General features: G+C 38.6%; 2 protein-coding genes across 2 annotated transcripts in view; one reads left to right on the top strand and one right to left on the bottom strand.

Annotated features, from left to right (window-relative positions):
* Positions 1-10,175, top strand: part of LOC129246120 (protein diaphanous) — a 36,877-nt gene extending 26,702 nt beyond the window's left edge. Inside the window, exon 5 of the mRNA XM_054884675.1 lies at positions 8,682-10,175. Within this exon, the coding sequence (XP_054740650.1) occupies positions 8,682-9,160 (479 nt within the window). The 3' untranslated portion in view covers positions 9,161-10,175. The remainder of the gene's footprint in view (positions 1-8,681) is intronic.
* Positions 10,176-15,876: 5,701 nt separating this feature from the next.
* LOC129235642 (protein Peter pan) lies at positions 15,877-17,627 on the bottom strand. The gene is made up of 5 exons (XM_054869587.1): positions 17,099-17,627; positions 16,858-17,037; positions 16,611-16,795; positions 16,098-16,549; positions 15,877-16,025 (listed from the first exon to the last, which is right to left on the bottom strand). Exons 1-5 carry the CDS (start codon positions 17,429-17,431, stop codon positions 15,922-15,924), a joined length of 1,254 nt encoding a protein of 417 aa, XP_054725562.1. The 5' UTR covers positions 17,432-17,627; the 3' UTR covers positions 15,877-15,921.
* Between the last annotated feature and the right edge of the window lie 628 nt (positions 17,628-18,255).

Genomic DNA, 18,255 nt, shown 5'->3' with positions numbered 1-18,255 from the left:
ATCGATTTGCCTTTTTCAAGACACATTACACTCGAAACACCCTCTTTCATTTCCTACTTTTTCTATCATCGTCCTATTCTCAACAGAGAAATGGTTCATTACCATGCACACAGGAAGAAGGCATATGCAAATACAAGTATGTGAATTTATATACAAATGCGCATATACATACATATACATACATATATATTCTCACTCAAGTAGGAGAGAGCCAGATGTCGAACGTTGCCGAACGCGGGGGCCGATTGTGCTCTTTGTCGTTCGTTCCGCGCTCTCGCTTGCAGTTCAAGCAAGGTAACGGCGCATGAGCAAGATAACGACGAATGAGCATCGAATTATAAGACGTTATCACATAAAAAAAAATAATTGACGCATACACTTTTGTCAGGTGTTTGGCCGGGCTCCTCCTCCTATTTGTGGCGTGCGTCTTGATATTGTTCCACAAATGGAGGGACCTACATTTTTAAGGGAAATGGTTTTTATGAGGAGCTTTTTCATGGCATAAATACATACACTCGCCATTGCCTGCCGAGGGGCGACCGCTATTATTAGTAAACAACTTTTTCTATCATTTTACTGTTTCATTTGCAGACGTGTCAACCCATTCGGCTACGGCGGCCGCCATGTACAGTCTGTGTCAGAAAACAGGAACCGCGACTATTCATGAAGTATAAAAGTTATGTATTTCAAATTTTTTTACATGAAAGTGTGTATAAAACTATGAGTCACAATTACTCAATAAGCCGTGTAGTCCCCATCGTTGTCGAGTATAGCCTGGCATCTTCTTCATGCTTTGAACCATGCGTAGCTCGTCGACAAGATTTTTCGAACTTGACCCACGAGTTGCTTTAAATCATGGACTAGCCTTCCGGCAAGATGCTTCATAGTTCCCCACAAATTTTCAATGAGGTTGGCGTCTGGGGACTGGGAAGGCCAGTCCAATACTGTGACACCATTTTCTTGTTTTGTTGTTTCTCAATGTGTTTTTCTGAGAGCAGTGGTTTTGATGATGTGGGACAGTAGGATATGTTCGCCTCCTTCAGTCGACGTCCGATGGTGTTGATACTCACATCTATTCCCTTTTCAGCAAGAACTGATCTTCCTTGACGTAGTCACAAAGAAGAGCCCCGCTTAAAAAGTTGGACGATCGCTTTATCCTTCTTTTTTGTCGACACTCGCTTCAAGCCGCGCTCGTAAAAGTCATCACCATTTTTGTACAGCTAAACCACTGATTCCACATCATAACAAACTTTTTTGATTTTTTAATTACTTTTGCAGCCGCGGTGTAAGATAATTTCGGCCCTTTCGAATGCGTGTGTAAAATAATGCTTCGCGTACTTCTAACTCTTTTTTGTTTAGCTGCGTTTACGCGAAAGTTTAGAACGACACCAACCTTAACACTGGCGTCGTAGCCTTTGAGTGGGACTATTATGCAGCAAAAAGCAGAACGATATACACATGCCCCACAAAGTCTGCGTTCACCCTACAATAACTGTTTAGTGAATGAAACACACAACCTGATTTTGTAATTTTTATAAATTTGTATGTTTATTATATGTTTAAGTTTCAAAAACAAAAATAAATTTCAAGATTCCTCACATAAGTTTTTAGATAACGGTGAATAATGGTTGTAACAAGTAAATAAAGCGACCATAAAGTCTGCGTTCAGTCTTAAAGTCTAATACAAAAACATGATATGCTATATGCAAAAATTAAATATATTATTTAGTTGGATATCCACGTTGCTTCAGGACTTCACTCAGCCTGTCCTGTGTATGTACCAGTTGTTGGATTTATCATTGGTATGTTGATATGATAGCCATCGTCCCCTCTCCAAAACAAAATGGGGTATTGCAATGCATCATAACAGCGATGGAGGTCTGAAATACGTTGTAATTGCTCATTTCTACGATACAAAACAATATCTCGTGGCCGAAACTGTTCACCAACCACAACAATAGCTACTTCATCAATCGTTGGTACATTGAATCGTCTGGCGTGCTCCCCAATTGGTGTTTTATCGGCTTTTATTATGATTTTGTGGCCATTAGTGGGCATCAGATCGAGTGCCACTTGGAACAATTTCACCAATTCATTGTGTTGATGGAACATTGTTTGCAATTCATTCACGATTAATCTTCTCGTATTCGTCGAAATTGCACAGCGCTGATCTAATTCACGATTCTCATCACCAATAAAATATATTTGCAAAAACTGAATTCCAACGACAGCAAATTAATATTAACATAATACACTTACAACCACAACAGTACAACAGAAACGCTCATAAGCGTAAAATGTCATAACTCAGGAACGGCTGCACCGATTTCAATCAAATTTCACACAAACCACCTCCTCAAAGATAGAAAAGAACTCTAAAATTTGTGTGTCAATCGGTTCGGCGGCTCTTAAGTTATAAAATTACCAAGGAAATGTAACTTCTTTTTATATATATAGATATTTATATAGAAATCGAAAAGCTAGAAAAATAAATTCGAAATACCATAGTACTCGACGATTTTCGAATTGGTGTTCGTAACTTTGCGAGTTCAGCAATACCACTCGTAGAATTTACTAAAGTCGAGCCTTCGGTAGCTTAGATAAAGCAAATTATCTAATCACTATTTAAATACATTTCAGGTTTCACTGTTGAAATAAAGCTCAAAAGTATTATTTTCAAGCACAAACTTTGATGGTATAAACTTCTCTCCAGTCTACAGTGCACACGAGCTTTATGAGACGGTGCCGAGTCCTGTTGGAACGTCCATGGTCTACGACCGAAATGTTTGCGTGTCGACGGCTCTAAAGCAGCTTCTAAAACATTTTCCCGATAATAAGTGCCATTCACTTTGACACCAGGCTCGATAAAAACGATTGGAGAGCGTCCATCAGCGGTCACTGCGGCCCAAACCATTACTTGCGATTGGAAATTGCTTCTCGTATGAGCGTTCGGTCAAGTAAACACGATCGTTTTGAGTGTTTATGAATTGCTCAATTGGGAAATTTTTTTCATCAGAAAACACAATGTTAGGAAATTCGCCACGTTCGTGCAAGCGCAACAGCTCCTTTGCGCTTTCGCAACGAACTTTTTTTTGCTGGGGTGAAAGATCTTGTGCTTTTTGGAACTTGTAAGCCTTGACCTTGAGCTCATTTTTCAATATGCGTCGAATGCTGTCTTGCGATATTTTCAGTTCTTTGGCCATTTTTCTTCCACTTCGACTTGGATTTCGTTCAAGTCGAGGCTTCACTTTCCGAACCATTTCTGGCACTGTTGCGGTTTTTTTTTTTGGTCCACCTCCATAGCATTTTGCAATGCTACCAGTATCATTGTAACGTTTTATAGTGCGATACACAAACATTTTATTCATTTTGAGGTGACTGAGCTCACGAAAAAAGGCTGATTGTGATTTTCCAGCCAAATATAACGCAATCACACTATTACGTTTGAATTCCATCACATTCCATCAAAAAAAATGCAACAAAACTGAGACGCAATGCTTTTGATGGCTTATAAACGATATATTGAACTGTCATAAGAACAACTTTGACGTTGATGTCATGAGCTGTTTTACAGATACAAGCACTGTGAAGTTGGTAACACTTCATATCGTTCACTCTGTATACCTATTTATTAAGGGGTTATATACCTTGCGAGCCCGAAAAAATTGATTTTTTAAATATTTTTTAGAACTTTTATTTAAATGAGACATAAATCTCGAAGAATACATTTTCGTGTTTTTATTTAAAAAACGTTATTATTTATTGTTGATATCGCCTCTCCCTCGAAACGCCGTTTTTTAGAAGAGGCTTGCGATGATCACGGTAGCGCATGAGCAGCTCAACTGAAATCAAAAAAATTACATGATTATTATAGAAAAATGTTTTTTAGTGAATCTGAACGGTTTATTTAGCCAAAAAAAAATTTTTCTCGATATGAAAACCGTTTTGCACCAAAAAAAAAAACGATTTTTGAGGGGTTGAAAAATTAAAAACAAAATTAATATAATTCCAGCGAACTAATATTTATAAAAAGTGAACCGTTCAGATTCACGAGGTTGTAACTTCGAATAATTAAAAAAGAGCTTATGCAAATCAACTTCGAGATAATAGCGTCTAAATTGCGCGCTTCCACGGTCTGTAACTTTCGTTCTAGTGCTCCGATCTTTATGATTTTTTGAATTTATATTTTTAAGATGATGTACTTTTAAATAGTTTCGATTTTTTAGTCCAACACAAGGTATATAACCCCTTAAATTAATTGATGTGACTTAACATTTTCGCGTGTAACAAAAATTTGTTGCGAAATGTTTACTTTGGACGCACAATAAGTCATAAAATTGAATTGATAAAAATATAAAATGGTAGAAAATACAGAAAAACCGAGTTGTAAATTATTTTATGTAAATCTCATAGTATATTACAAGGTTTTCCATCTATACTTGACACATGAGAACTATAAATAATTTAGTGCAAAATGCATAAGTTTCGACTTACTCCGATTAGAATTTCAATTTATTGGGTTAATAAACATGAATAATATCGACAAAATGGTCACCATTTCCAGTGGCTCTCTTTTTTTGCAGCTTTCATAACATACTGGAGCATTTTTAAGCGAGCGAATATTGAACTTCAGATAATCCAGCGCTTGAGGACCATTAGTGTACACCTTAACCTTTATCTAGCCTCACAGTCAAAAAATCCAACGCTATCTAATAACGAGAAAAAAAGTCAGTCGAAATAGACGTTTTTGGAGATGAACCGCCGAGGAAACATTGTCTTGAGTAAAATCAGCGTCTGCCACGCCGTATGTACCATCAGTGCATTAGTGTGCTTCAACTATTATAATTTTCCTCGATGAAAGAACGCGAAAATTTGGTGATCATGGAGTGATATCTGTCACCATTGACAGTTAGGCAGGTGTTTTTAAAACGAAAGAAAGTCGAGCAACAAATGTCTTAGTTATTCAAAGTTTTCATCTATTCTCTATAGCGAAATGAATTACAGTGGCGAATGAATTTTTGCTTAGAGATAATTGTTTTTAAAACGAATTTTTAATATTTGCTTTATCCCAAAGCGTTTCGTTTCAAAGAACTTTTTGACTGTAATATTTCAGTGTTGATCTTATGTGGATCGTTATTCCTGGCATTTTAATACGGATATATTCAAGGGTATACAAATTACACAACAATGGAAGTGAAGACAGAGTGAAATCTGGATGAAAAGATCGTAGAAGTAAATATTGCACATTTTATTGTTGATAAGTAAGCCATAAAGATACTCAATAGAAAATAATAGATAAAGCTAGCATTTGAATTCGAACTCCTTTACTTCAAAGAAAGAAATAGGAAAATTATGAATGCAATATGGAGTATACAAAAACTGAGTATCACTTTGCGGCCGAAAAACAAATAAGGTGCTAAGCAAATTCAAATAGGTATTAGTACATAAACATACTTGCATTTGATTTTATGTATGTGCTTGCCCTTGTCTTTGTATTATTTGCAACTATTTGTATCTTAATGTTGTTTCTTTTTTTATTACGTTATAATCAAGGGGTTGCCCTTCATTGTAATCTAAATTTTTTATTATAAATATTTGACGCCATATAGTCTATAATTGGTGTGATCCTTGTACTTTCTTGCATTTTATGTTGTAAGCCATTGCCAATTTTGTCTTTGTCATTTGTAATTGGTGTCTATACACCAATTTATATTAGAATCTCCTAATATTACTAAGTTATTACATACTTCAATCAATTCTTCCATATCGTATTTGAAAAATTCGCAAAATTCTTTTTTTTTAACTGGTCAGTGATCTTTAAACTGCTAATATGACTACTTCATTTTTACAATTAGTACATCTACATGATAGCCACCAAATTTTTGATCCGATAATTTTTTCTGATATTACGTTCTCCGGTTATTTTTAGTTAATATTACTTAGTCCTGCCATAAGTTCTATTAGAAGTTAAGTTCATTATAGATATGCAATATAAACCTTTTTTTAATGAAGCTAGTTTTACTTAATCATACAAATATTAAAAACAAAATCAATTTTCATTCGAAATGATTGCCATTCGCTATTGCAGCACGCACGGTTTCCATGGATATTCGAGTCGCTGCTCGAACCAAAGATTGATTGAGACTCTCCCAATTTCTGTGAGGTCTTCGACAGGGCATGTTCTCCAATTCTGACCACAAACTGTAGTCCAATGGATTCAAATCTGGACTTCCAGTCGACCAATCTTCTGCTGCATGAACCCAGAAATATTGTTTTTTAGTCATTGCTGGGTGAATTTTGGTGGTTTTTGCCTTATGGGCTGGAGCGGAATCTTGCTGGAAGGTCCCACGTTCTCTGTTGGAGAGATCTGATTTTCTGCTTCCTCAGGTCGCTGAGGGCCCTACAACAAGTGTGGTGGTTGCGACTGCGAGGGTTGCTTACAGCCAGGTGGCCAGGGATCACCTCCAAGTATCCCTTGTAGACCAATTAACTGGCCAATTGGGGTGCCATTGAGGGACGGCTGTCAGAAATGATTGCCAAATACCTCATGGTAAACCAGGGATAGGTACCTCTTTTCGACTCGGAAGATATCTGCCGTGGTTGTAGGGTGATCAAGTGCGCCGATGAGTTCTCCAGGGGCCTTTGAAGAAGTGCGTTGCTGAGGTCAGAAATGCCTGGGAGGGGCTCTCGTTCAAGTCCTGCTTCGGAGATGCCTAGAATAACCAGAGCGCGCGTTTGGCTACCGAAAGTAAAGCTGGAGGGTCCGAAGATCCACAGGCCGGCCAAACTTAAAATCTTCCTCGCATGTGGTTCTCCGGATCTCGAACTGGACGGGATAGGGAAAGTAGCAAATCAGCTCGATGAAATACGGCCGCCTGTGACGGACGCTGTACCCGAAGCCAAGAGCTCCATGAAATCCTCAGAGCTTGGAAAGGCCATAAAACAGGCTTAGGAGAGCATCCTGCAACAAAGAAATGTTAACCTTCGCCACGCTAGTTTAGCCGATAACCTCTGTGCCATCCTCAGGGAGGAAGACATGATATCTGCCTGATCCAAGAACCCTGGGTTCGGCAGTGTAAGATCATGGGAGGCTTGAAACATTTTAAATTCAAGGCCACTGACTTACGTGCCGCTTGATTCAGTTGAAAATGAAACTCTTACGCCAAACCATTTTCTGATGGGACACTCTATTGGTATTCGAGAACTAACAGATAATGCCAACTCTGGATCGGCTCTCCGGTAAAACTTTAAAATTTCTAGCCAGTTGGGTAACCAATTTTGGAGACGCTGGGTCTAGGAGTATCTCCCCTGTTTTACCAGACGTGCAAAGTGATATCAGCCACCAGCAAACCCAATCAAATTGAACGACGTGGTTGTCATCGTAGACGAAAACTCCAAGAGAAATTCGTATCCGAAAGGAGTAGTAATAGATATGCATTTTGGTAAAAATGGTCAAGCTTGTAGCGCAGTAGTCAAGACAGTAAATGGATTATGTAGTAGTAAAGTTGACGAAATTGGACGACGAGGCTGAGAAACGTGTGGTAAACGTCATGCATAAAACCGCATAAGATTTACGAAAAAATAGATACCTCCACCCTTTCGACTTCCCAAATGAAACAACCACGTTCTCGCGCTTTCATCCGAATTTAGGTATCTTGGAGTGATACTTGACTCCAAACTCCATTGGAAGCTACACATTAAAAATCGGGCACAGAAGGCCAGTATAGTCTTTTACTTATGCAAACCTGTGTTCGGTAAAAAATGGTAACTCAAGCCACAGGTCGTGCTGTGGATGTACAGCGCAGTGGTTTTACCAATTTTAACGTATGGATACCTGGTTTGGTGGAAAGCTCTCGGAAGGGTTATAATATCACTACACTGGGGAGGGTGCATTGGCACCACCGGAGCATGTAAAACTTGCCCCAGTGCTGACCTGAATGTCCTTTTTGCACTCGATGGGAAGCGACTGTTACGTTATTTCCTTCGCAACTCAAAGTGCAATCAGGTTAAAGGAGGTTGGCCTCTGGAGGCAATCTTTCAAGGGACGTGGTAGCATTTTCGGGCAGTTAACACCGTATTTCTGCGGACTTCGAACATGTCTCTCTATCCGCAAATTAGAGTTTGAGGATCGTGCTAAGTCAATCTTTCCAAATAGGCACGATTGGATCGAGAGGAAAAGCTGCACCGAAACCTGCAACTCTATCTTTACTGACGGTTCCAAGATGGAATCGGGAGTCGGAGCAGGGGTTTTCTCTAAATCAGCCAATTTATCTATCTCCTTTGTCTTAGCGATCCTGCAAGTATGCAAAATGCTTAGGGAACGCGGGAGCGAGGGAGATATTAACAACTTCTCCGATAGTTAATTAATAAATAATTTTGTTTTTTATGTTGGTACACTCGTCTCGAAAATATGTTCACGGTTTTAGCAATATATCATAGTTAGTTTGTTTGTGAGAGGCATAAATAAGGCAAGCGTTTTGTGTGTTCGACGATTTTCTGCTATCGAAAAAAATTAATCAAAGAAGTTGCGAAATTTTAAAATTCGCCTTATCTGTTGTACACACCTCGTATATATTAGCGGATGAAGTTAATTCATCTTTTAAAAATTATTAACGTTAAAACTGATGTACATATGTCATAACTTAAAGTGCTTTTTTATCAACATTTTATTTTTGTTTTAGGAAAAATGCAGGTTCAAATGGAAAAACTTTACAAAGACTTGGGGGAATATTTTGCATTCGACCATAAAAAATATCCTATGGAGGAATTCTTTACGGATATAAAGGCATTTAAGGACGCGTTTATACAAGCATATCAGGATAATATCCACCAACGGGAAGAAGAAAGTAGAAAACGAAGACTCCAGGATGCTCGAGAACAATCGTTACGGGAGCAATTAGAGCGCCAACAGCTTAAATTAGCACTCGTTGACATGGATTCTACACAAACACAAGAAGGAGTTATGGACAGTTTGTTAGAGGCTTTACAAACGGGAACAGCTTTTGGAAACCGGATTCAAAGGCAAAGGCGGCAAAGACCTTCAGGTGCAGAACGACGTGCTCAACTAAGTAGAAGTCGGTCTAGAACACGTATTATTACAGGGTCCTTTGCGTCTTGTGAAGCACTCGCAAACGATAACTTGATGCAGAAAAAGCATTAATTGAAAAATAATTTGTATGATGTATAACAAATACTCTGAAAAGTCCCGATTCTAACGAAGAAAACACATTTGTTCAAAATTAGCTTTATTCACCAACGTAATTTGATTCAAGAACAACGCAATCATTCCAGCGCCGCTCTAACATTTCGATACAACTTTTATTTATTTATTTATTTATGTTTTGCCTCAAAATAGACCGCAGTTTCAGCGATAACCCCTTCATTCGAGCGAAATTTCTTACCGGCAAACATTTTTTTTAGGTCTGCGAATAGCCAGTAATCGTTGACTTGTGACACACTGTGTGTTTTGAAAGTGACACCCACTTTGAACAGAGCTTTCTCATAGTCAAATGCTCATGCAATATAAAGCCAACAAGTTCTATTGATATCTTTACGATATCAGCAAACTAACGCTTTTTCACGTTTCAATCATCCAAAACGATCATTCATTTGGACGTCCACAGCGTTGATCATAATCGGTAACTCTACGATTACGTTTGAAGTCAACAAACCATCTTTTTATTGTTGTTTTTAATGGAGCGGAGCTCGCATAGAACTTATCAAGCCATTGCTTCGCTCGAACGGTATTTTTTCCCAACAAGAAGCAGTGTAAAATTAAAACACAACTTTTTGATCTACTGTTTTGAAAATAACAAAAGTACCGCCACTCTTAGCAGAATAACTCGCGAACTTTAAAGACAGTACTAACTGAAAAAGAGGTCAATGCAATAAAACTGTTGGAATCGGGACTTTTCAGCCCATGTGCTACATAAAATAATAATAATAAAATTAAAAACTGTATTAATAATACCTAGTAATAGTAATAATGAACTCAATATAAATAGCCGTAGAGATGAAACCTGACTTATGAAATTTTTGAACTCAAGAGTTATCTTTAGAAGTTTGCCTTATTTTTGTACAGTTTTCTCTAGAACTTACATACAGATGTCATATAAATTATTGAGTCTAATGAAATGAAAATTAAATACTGCAAAATATTATTTTTATAAGACATTTTTGGTTGTGTTTTTTTTTATTGAAGCAACTGTATTTGTATTACAAAAAACTAGTTGTAACTGTAATGGATGCCGGCAAAGAAAACAGGTTTGTAGACATAATTCTAATAAAATGTTTGTTAGGTTATTATTAATATGCATTCATATAAAAATAACAAAAGCATGTGTCCATTGACGTTTTGGTCTTTATTGCTTATTATAAAATGTAATATAGAATTTTGAATGCGTATTTTTTGAAACCTCAGTAAACGTCGCTTACGGATTTCCTTGGATTTTCCTGTTTATTATAAGCAGCCAATTGCGCAATTAAATTAGTAATTAAATTAATAATAGTTAAACAAACCAAAAACACCGAAATATTCCGTAAAAATAATTTGTATGAAGAAAAACTTTCACAACAGTATTGTGACAGCTGATTGTACATTTTGAAGGTAATCTGCCATATATGAGGTAATCACCATATGTTGAAAATGGTGGACATGTAAAGCTGGTGGACATAGGTGAACCGGGTGAAAAGTGAACATAGCAGCAGCAGGAGTGGTTGCATAGGGAAAATGGTGAACATGTACAGCTGGTGGACATGCGTTAACCGGGTGTTAAATGGTCATAACAGCAGTCGGATTTGTAACTGGTGAAAAGGGGACACAGCAGCAGCAGGAGTGGGGTGCATGTGGAAGATGGTGGGCATGTGGAGCTAGTGAACCGGGTGAAAAGTGGACATAGCAGTAGCAGGAGTGGCTGGATGTGGAAAATGGTGGACAGGTACCGCTGGTGGACATGAGTGAACCGGGTGAAAATTGGGCATAGCAGCAGCAGGAGTGGGTGGAACTCGGTGGATGTGGAAAATGGTGGACATGTGAAGCTGGTGAACCTGGTGAAAAGTGGGCAGTGCAGGAGCAGGTGTGGTTAGAAGTAGGTGGATGTGGAAAATGGCGGAGATGTGAAGCTGGTGGACAAGGGTGAACCGGTCGAGAAGTGGACCTAGCAGCCGCAAGAGTGGGTGGATGTGGAAAATGGTGCAGATGTGAAGCTGGTGGACAAGGGTGAACAGTAGAAATAGAAACAACAGGAGTGGCTGGATGTGAAAACTGGTGGACATGTGAAGCTGTTGGACATGGGTGAACCGGGTGAAAAGTGGACATAGCAGCAGCAGGAGTGGGTGCATGTGGAAAATGGTGGACATGTGAAGCTGGTGAGCCAGAGTGGGTGGAAGTGGGAGAAAAGGGGTTGTTGGGAGCAGCACCCGGTTTTGAAGGATATATTGTAGTTTAATTTTAAATTAATTATGTAGTTTAATATCATAGTTTAGTACTATAGTTAAATTTATAATATGGTAATATTTTGTTACTGTTGTTGTTGTTGTAGCAGAATAAACATTCCCCATACTTACCTACGGGGAATGCTGCTGGAGTGACAGTCCTTGGCCGGATATAAATCCGGGTCGTTTCGGTAACGTAGAACCGACTGTCGTGGAAACGATACTCGTTTGTTATTCGTTACATTTGATCACCTTAATTCTTGTTCTTGTACTTGCATTGTACTAGTATACATTTTCACATATTTGTCGTTTTGTAAATTTGTATCGGCTTACATTATCATATACATATATTATACATAAGCTCAGTAAATATTTCGACACTCGAATTGCGACATCAGCTCGGATCGGTGAACTTGACAAATTGTAAAATAGCAAACACAGGACCACTTAACTTTTAAACTGTGAAATAAATTGTAAAGTTTTTCCAAAATTAAAGTGTTTTAAATTAATTTTAAAGGTAATAGCTGCCAAAAAAACTTGGTCGCTGAATATTTTTGGTGGCCCCAACGTGATTATCGTTTGTTTTACTTGTGTAAAATAAAAATTTATAAATATAATATTAAATATAATAATATTGTTAATGCCTCGAAAATATTTTGTTACGGTAGTTAATTATTGTCGCGTAGAGGTGCTCTATATAATAAATAAAACCGCTTGGTAATTTTTTGCGGGACTTGTAAAACGAAGCAGCTAAAACCGCAACCTATGTATATTAGGGCGGGTCGATTTAAAAATCGCTCATTGCTCTGTGAAAATCGTATTCTAGGGATCAAAATAAGAACGAAAAATCCCACTTTGACCCAGTTAGAATGCTCCAATCGAGTCCAAATGTATGACCGACCCCCAATAACTTTGGACGGCCGATTCACCCATGCCAGTGGCACACCCCCTGGAACTCCCCTGGGGGGTTCCCCATACAATCATTTCAAAATATCACCATTTTTGGCCTTTACATGAGAAAAGAAACTAAAAAGTTCGACCAAAATTGGGGGACATCAGAATTCGTTTTAGAGGTATGGTTCCTTCGGCAAAGTTTCTTATTTTGATCCCTAGAATATGATTTTCAAAGAGCAATGGGCGATTTTTTTGCCTCCCCACAAATCGACCCGGCCTACTGTATATATGGCTAAAAATTAACATGCACCATTCCTATTTATTGATTTTTTAAGGGTTTTCGTGTACATAGAACCGTGTCTGTATATTTGTGCGCTATCGATATAACCGGTCAGTTAATTTTTTAAGGCAAACATTCAACAGGTCGCTTAGTCCATGTAATGGTACCTTTATTAGAAGTGATTCACCAAACTTCAGATCGAGTGTCGTTTTTAAAGCTGATAATAATGCCAGTCTTTAGTCGACTTCAGCATATGACAGCAGAAATGAACACCGAAATACTACAAGGCATGGATTAGTACGGCTTGTGGGCAATTGTCGAACCATTGGGAGATTTAAAATCAATATTCACCAGTTTGGAAGAATTGGACTTCGTGTCTAATGCCAGTGACCTACCCTACGTTAGTGAAACTTAAGGCGAACCTGCAACGAGAGATGGGGAGACGTAGCACAGGTCAGCACTGTTCGACATTTAGAGCAAGCACTGGTGACTCGCAGTCGATCATCGTGAATGCCATTCGTTCTCGCTTGCCTTTGCTAATGCTACCCAAATTTATTGGCGCCTACACCAAGTGGAGCAACTTCTTCTCTATGTTCACCTCCGTCATTGCCAACGATGGCGGCCTAACGCAAAGCAATAAGCTGCAATACCTGCGTTCCTGCTTGAGTGGTGCTGCTTTGGAGATAAACGAACCTAATTATAAAAATGCATTAGATCTACTTAAAAAACTTTTTGATAATGCGAATTATATTTCAGGCATACATCAGACAGATCTTTGGGCTGAACGGGGCAGATGCATCCGCAAGCAAACTGCGGGAGTTGACGGACGAGGTCACATCAAACATACGCCCGTTGCACTCGTTTGGGTCACAGGAAGGAACTGCCGTCGTGGGACCAGTTAGCTGCATTTTAGGCAAGGGGTGTTGGACCCTGAAAAATGTGGATCATGCCATACAAACCCAAACGGATGAAGTAGACAGAAACGGAAAAACTGTGAGTACAACTAAAAAAAAATCATTTGTCGTTTTGAATACCTCAGTAGGTTGTTGCGCGTTTTGTCGGTGCTCTAATCATAGAATTTACCACTTTCGGTGAATTTCCAATCTGTCTCCAAACCCAGATTTCCAGTTCTTCTTCTTCTTTCGTCATTTGTGGCCAATCAAAGGTCTTCGAGAGACATCGACTCTGATACCCGACTAGACGATTTGGTACGTCGCTTCTGGGAAGTAGATCACGTTTTTGATCCAATCATTAAAAAAGCAATGGAGGAGCTCGGCTGCAAGGCACATTTTTAGCAAAATGTTTCGCGTTAACCTTCAGGCAAGTACTCGGTTCGCTTACCTTTGAAACTCGGCTGAATCACATGTCACTGGTCTCCGGCGCTGATGTCCACGAATGCAAATATTTCTTACCACATCACTGCGTTGTCAAGGAAGATAGCTCCTTCATCATGATGCAACGCTTTTTTGGATACGTACATAAGTTCATCAGCATCGCAAAATCGTTAAAATCATCGCATCTTGCATCCCAAAACATACATCGTGGAACTCAACTGCTAATTCTGCGATTCATACATCGTGGAACTCAACTGACTACTGCGGTCCATTTAATTTCAAGCCTGAAATCCGCAATAAATCACCCTAGAATGCTACATTAGCGTCTTCATCTGTTTTGCAACCAAGGCCGTGTGGATGGAGCTAGTGAGTTATCTTTCAACTGGTGCTTTCTTGGAAGCTCTTAAGCGATTTACTTCCACACGCGGCATGCCAAGCTATTTGGTTTCGATGAATTGCGTACATTGGTATGTCAAATATCTGCTGTAATTAGCTCTCGACCTCTTGTAACTCTTTCAGAAAACCCAGAAGACCTTGATGCCTTAGGCAGGTAGGTAAGATGGCAAGAGTACCCCAGGCACAGCATGGCACTTACTTCCAACAGCTATTTTGGAGACGATGGAGCGAAGAATATCTCACTCTTCTTCAACAAAGAGCAAAATGGTGTACCCCTCACCTCAATGTAAAAATCAACGATATTGTGTGCATCAAAGATGAAAATTAGCGCCTCTTAAGTGGCCTCTTGCGCGAGTTACCAACCCAACACCCTCGCCACTAGTTCTCTGGAACGGGACTCAACAACACACAAACACATACACATTGATTCTTTGTAAAAACACACAAACACATATAAATGTAAGAAACTGAAATAAAAATAACTTTGGTTTTTGCATTTGAATTGACCAGCCGTTTAATCATCCAGCTCCCGATGGTAACGCCGCATTTGCAAAGTGTGTGTGCATTGTTGTTGTTGTTCGTTAAGTGACACCCGCCGAAAAGTCCAGCGCCACCGATCTGCTAAGCAAAGCTGCAACGGGCAGACGACGCTAGCACAAGTAACAGCCTTTTACTTTACACTCATTTGCGAAAGTTATCTCGAGTGAAAAGGCCTAGTCAAATTAAAGTGTGTCTAAATTTTTTGTGAGACTAAATATTTTAAAACTTTTGCAGTGGGAAGTATCGATTGCTTTAAATGTTGCCAGCAACGTTCTTTTGTTTTTGTCCAAAGTAGTGCCGGCAAGCGATTTGAGGACCTTGCTGCGTTTTGGACCTAAGTAGTAATTGTGGTTGTATATATTAAAAAGGAGAGCAAACTATCAAAGGTGGCGATCAAAAGTTTGGGGTTGCTTACCGTCGATATTGGTGTGTCATCGACTTTTACCTTTAGCTGCAGTTTGACCCTCTTCGTCCAAGTGGTAAAGAAGGTCGCCGTGGATTAAGTGTTGGGAAGTTGGCGATTTATCGTAGTGAAAAGGCGAGAAAGGCTAGCGAGATAGTCGTTCACCTTAGAACACAAGCTATCGATGTCATTGCCCTTTCCTATTCTGAAAGCGTCCTATTCCACATAACAATATGTTTGTAGATATACATATATACATATAGTATAATTATGTTTGGGTATTTGGCCGAGCTCGTCCTTCTATTTGTGAAGAGCGTTTTCAAGGCAGAAATACACTCGGAGATTTACATTGCCTTCCGAGTAGCGACCGCTATTAAAAACAACTTATTATTCAATTTGGTGTTTCACAGGGATTTGGACCTACGTTCTTCCCGAATTCCGAATGGTAGTCACACACCAACCATGTGGCTACAGTTGGAAATAATACAATTGGCCAATGTAAAAAAAGCATATAGAAACTTCTGGTAAAAATGTTAAAAATTTTTCAGAATTTATATAATGCTTTTTGTTAAGTAATATAGTCAAAACTAGAAATATAAAAGTGTCGCACACCTCTTTTATTGTCCATGTATGTACACATATTATTTTATTTTTTCTTGAGTCCTTTTCAACTTTTTGTTTTTAAATTTTATACTTCGGGGCAGGCTTGCTCGCTTCCTAGACTTATTATCTGCTTTAAAAAGTTCTGTAAATTAAAATAAAAATTGTTTCAATACGTATGACTTACAAGTAATAATAATAATCATGTAATAGTTACCTTCGTCAGGCTCTTCACCCACTTCCTCTTTGTAGTATTCAACATCATTTTCAGGTTCGCTATCCTCCTTCGCATCATCTCCAATAGCTGCAGTATTGTTTTTATTTTTCCTGCGCTTCCCTAGCAATACTTCTTGTTCACGTAAATTACGTGCCCGATTATCTTCTTGCACTTTCTTGCGATACTCTTTGAGTTTACGTTTCTTCTCAATGTTTTTACGTAAAGATTCTTTCTCTTCTTCCGTTTTGAGTATGTGATCGTGATATAGTACTTCGCCGGTCAGCAGACCTTCCTCAATTTTTATCAGCTGTAGGGTTAGACGTGGACCAATTTCATGCAGCCGTACTGCGGACTTATTATCTTCTAAATTACTTTTCCGCTTAAGAGTTTGTGGAAGCACAATCTGTGAATGCTCATCATCTTCCATTTCTGATTCTGAAGCTACCCCGTCTCTTCATATATAGTAAACATAAGAATAAATGCAAGAAAGCACTAACTGAAAGTTAAACTTACTGCATTATGAAGTCAGCAATATCTTCGCACTTGCACAAATTAGGAACTTTGCCCATAACAAGTTTTTTAATGCCGCGTGTTAATCCCACCGGAACCACTTGCACAGAATAATGCCGCATTTCTATTAAATTTGTATCTGGTATATAAGAAAATAACACACAACGTCGAATTGTAGCTATATTTACCTAAATAACAATAAAAATTAATTATAGCATACTGAAGGAATTGGGAAGTATTTAATGCATACTTGGGCCAAATTAATGGCTGGGAACATATTCTGGAACGTACTGGCCATTAATTTCAAGTGTTTACCATCACCAGTGAAGTTGTTCATGATAACTAATGGCGAGGTCTTGAACATGTCATCGTCCACAAATTGTCGTTTGTTGGTGGATAGTACATCGCGCGCCAATGTGAACTGGTGTACCTGGCATAACAAAAATTCGTTTTATAATCTGTTTCCAGAAAACTTTTGACAGAAAAATTACCTTAAAAGTCAACGTTGGACCACGAGGCATGCGTACGATTTTAAATGACAATTGTGATGTTGCCTTATTAAATATTCCCATATGGGAGATATGAAAGAAACCACTCATTGCCACAAAATCTTTAATGCGATTAATTTTCTTTTCCTTCAGCTGGGATGCAGTAAAAGGTTCCATTATTTTACGAAAATCCAATGTCAAATCAGTTATGTAGGGGCAGGAGAGACCCCGATGGATTATGAATGAATGTGGTGCTTCTACAAGCTCGCTTGACTCCTTCTCTTTGAAGGCGGCAGTGCGTTTTCTCGGATGTGCCTTTTTTTTTGCCTTGCCCATTACTATTACAACTAATTATTTTTATATTTTATTGTTTTTATATTTATTAGAAGAGTACACACGCGGATTAACACCAAATTACAATTTAATTGAATTAAGAGCATGCGAAGTTCAGAGTTTACAATAATAACATTCTTACTGATTATGTTACATTCACAATGGCGTTTAAGATGCAAATGCTCTCAAGGCGAATTGAGTACCATAAGTGGCGTCTTTTCAAAACTCTTTATTTCACGATTTTGACAAGACTGACGTCAGCTCCTTTTCCTATACAAAACAAACGAAGCATAATCCCTCCTACATGATTGTGAAAATTCAGGGAATGGCTTGATAATTTTTCGATTTGTGAGATTTAAACTAAACAAACTAATGAAATCAAAGTGCTGTGTGTTTAGTTCGAAAGCACAAACTAATAAAAAGCCTCCAAATGCAGTTTGTTCGTCTTTTTATGCGTAAGAAGCCGTGACAATATAATTTATTGTTTTTGGTTGTTTCTATTGGTTTCGCCTACTCTTCCTCTTCAAAAACAAGTACTTCCCTTTCCTTCGCTGACACAGCGAATTCGGAAGGCGCAATCTTTTATTCTACCATTCTTGAGTTGCTCTGAATCATGATGAAAAGAGTTTTATGTGAAAGCTGCAGCTGATAAGCAGACCAAACAGGAGACTTGTTCCGAAAAATACTCAGCTGGTGCTAGTGAGATATGACGTTGTTACAACGTTGCGGCCTGAACAACGACTGATTGGACTAGTGTGCGAATACGCGTGGAACGGCCGGGTATAAATCGGCTGTTGAGGGTTTTGTGACGGGGCAGCCAAAGTTGC

This window comes from Anastrepha obliqua, chromosome 1, assembly GCF_027943255.1.
Source record: "Anastrepha obliqua isolate idAnaObli1 chromosome 1, idAnaObli1_1.0, whole genome shotgun sequence".
NCBI classification, from domain to species: Eukaryota; Metazoa; Arthropoda; class Insecta; order Diptera; family Tephritidae; genus Anastrepha; species Anastrepha obliqua.
The sequence above is the reverse complement of the archived record's forward strand: the minus strand, read 5'-3'. Positions and strand labels throughout refer to the sequence as shown.